The 1,907-nt window shown below is 62.7% G+C and overlaps 1 protein-coding gene across 1 annotated transcript in view; it reads right to left on the bottom strand.

Moving 5' to 3' along the window:
* Positions 1–1,907, bottom strand: part of VPS51 (vacuolar protein sorting 51 homolog (S. cerevisiae)) — a 39,717-nt gene that overhangs the window by 9,926 nt on the left and 27,884 nt on the right. The window contains exons 3-5 of the mRNA XM_011993596.1: positions 819–965; positions 524–743; positions 2–353 (exon numbers count right to left, since the gene is read on the bottom strand). Of these exons, the coding sequence (XP_011848986.1) occupies positions 2–353; positions 524–743; positions 819–965 (719 nt within the window). The remainder of the gene's footprint in view (position 1; positions 354–523; positions 744–818; positions 966–1,907) is intronic.

Below are 1,907 nucleotides of genomic sequence, written 5' to 3'. Positions count from 1 at the left end.
GCTCCTGCGCCAGCCGCCGCTCCACCAGCGCAAAATAGCGGCTGCCCAGCTCCCGGGCAAAGGCCGCCAGCCTCTCGGCACCTGCTGGGCCCTGGGCTGCAAATAGCTCCTGGTAGGCCGCCGCCACCTGGCAGAGGCCGCCCACGAAGCCACTGCCTCCGTGGTCGGTGAACTCTAACACGTCAGGAGCCGGAGGCGAGGGTCCCAGCTCAGCCTCCAGGCTTCTCAGCTCCTCCTCCAGCCGGCCGCGGGCGTGTGCCAGGAACTCCTCGCACAGCTCCTCCGCAGGCTCGCCCAGGGCCAGCAGCAGCTCCACGCACTCCGCCTGCTCCGGGGCGCCTGAGCCGCCCTCCCTGCACGAGGGAGAGGTAGTGAAGGGCAGGGCTGGGGCTGCCGGTGGATGGGGCAGGAGCAGGAAAGCAAAGCACAGGGCAGGGCAACAGCTCCAGGAGGGCCCAGGAGCCGGGCATAGATGGGGTTCGGGGCCCGCGGGAGCGCTGGGGTCAGGGCAGAGGGGCCACACCTGAAGCGCTGCCGCAGTTGCTGGGCCAGACGTGCCGTGATGACCTGGCAGTCGTCCTGAATGGCGCGGAACGAGGGCAGGTGTTGGTACTGCTGCAGCACGGCCTGCGCGCGGCCCTGGTAGCGCACCGCTTGCCCGTAGGCGCCCAATTCCACGCACTTGGTGAGGCGTGAAGGCAGCTCAAAGAGGAACTGCAGCTTCCGCAGCAGCGCGTGGACCCCTGGGGGACGGAGGGTGACATTAGCCCCAGAGCCCCAGGAAAGGCCCTCTGCAGGCCCCGCCTGGCGGCGCCCACCTGCCAACTTGGTGATGCGCTCGTGGCGGTCCTGCAACGTGGCGCTGATGCGCGCGCTGAAGTCCGTGATCACTGCCATGTTGGTGGCCAGCCGGTCCATCTCATCCTCCATCTTCCGGAAATCGTTCTTCATCTTCCGGATGGTGTCTAGGACGGCAGGGGCGGGGGAGAGGGGAGAGCGGGTGACTGCGGGGCGGGCGGAACCTCAGCCCGTTCTCACCCACCCCCTCACAGACGCCCCAGCTTGCTCCAGGAGCGCATGGATGATTCGAGAGAAAGGACTGCGAGGGCGCGGGTCACAGCGCACATGGGGGCGGGAGGGGGGTTTATGTTCCCAAAGCAGGCGTCACTCACATACCCCCTGTAACCCCCTAGCCCTGGTGCCCAGGAGAGCCAGCCCTCACAAGAAGTCCAGATCCGAAGCAGGCCACAGGTGCTTAGCCAGCTGCCACCACTGTACCTCAATTACTCCCTCAAGCAGCCAAGGCAGGGACCGCTGGCTCCCAGGCGCATCGGCATGCCCAGTGCACTGCCCGGAGGAGGCAATACATTCTTGTTCACCCTTATCTCCTTTCCAGACCTCCCAAAGCCTTTCACATGCGTTCCAGAACATGGGCTGTCTTCTCTGAAGGGCCCTTTCCTTTTGGTCCTGATAGAATCCTGCCTAGGGAGGCTGTTCTTCCTTTCACACACCAGGTGCCTGGGAGCCTGGTCCCTTCATACTTTTAAATCATGGCTAGATCTCTCTTCAAAACCTCAGCTTCTCGGAAGACCATGCCATCAAGCCACAACCCTTCTCTTTGCTGTCTCTACTGTTCTCTGCCACTCCTCTCAGTTCCCGATCACTGCCTCCTCTTGTCCCCCTCCTGTCACCTCCTTGTGCACATCCACATGGATGAGCCTTCAAACCTTCCTGACTGCTCACTGACCGCCTCAATTCCACCTATACTTTTTTTTTTTTTTTTTTGAGATAGCCTCACTCTGCTGCCCAGGCTGGAGTGCAATGGCGTGATCTTGGCTCACTGCAAACTCCGCCTCCCAGGTTCACACCATTCTCCTGCCTCAGCCTCCCAAGTAGCTGGGATTACA

Source organism: Mandrillus leucophaeus, unplaced genomic scaffold (genome assembly GCF_000951045.1).
Source record: "Mandrillus leucophaeus isolate KB7577 unplaced genomic scaffold, Mleu.le_1.0 Scaffold43, whole genome shotgun sequence".
Taxonomy (NCBI): domain Eukaryota; kingdom Metazoa; phylum Chordata; class Mammalia; order Primates; family Cercopithecidae; genus Mandrillus; species Mandrillus leucophaeus.
The sequence above is the reverse complement of the archived record's forward strand: the minus strand, read 5'-3'. Positions and strand labels throughout refer to the sequence as shown.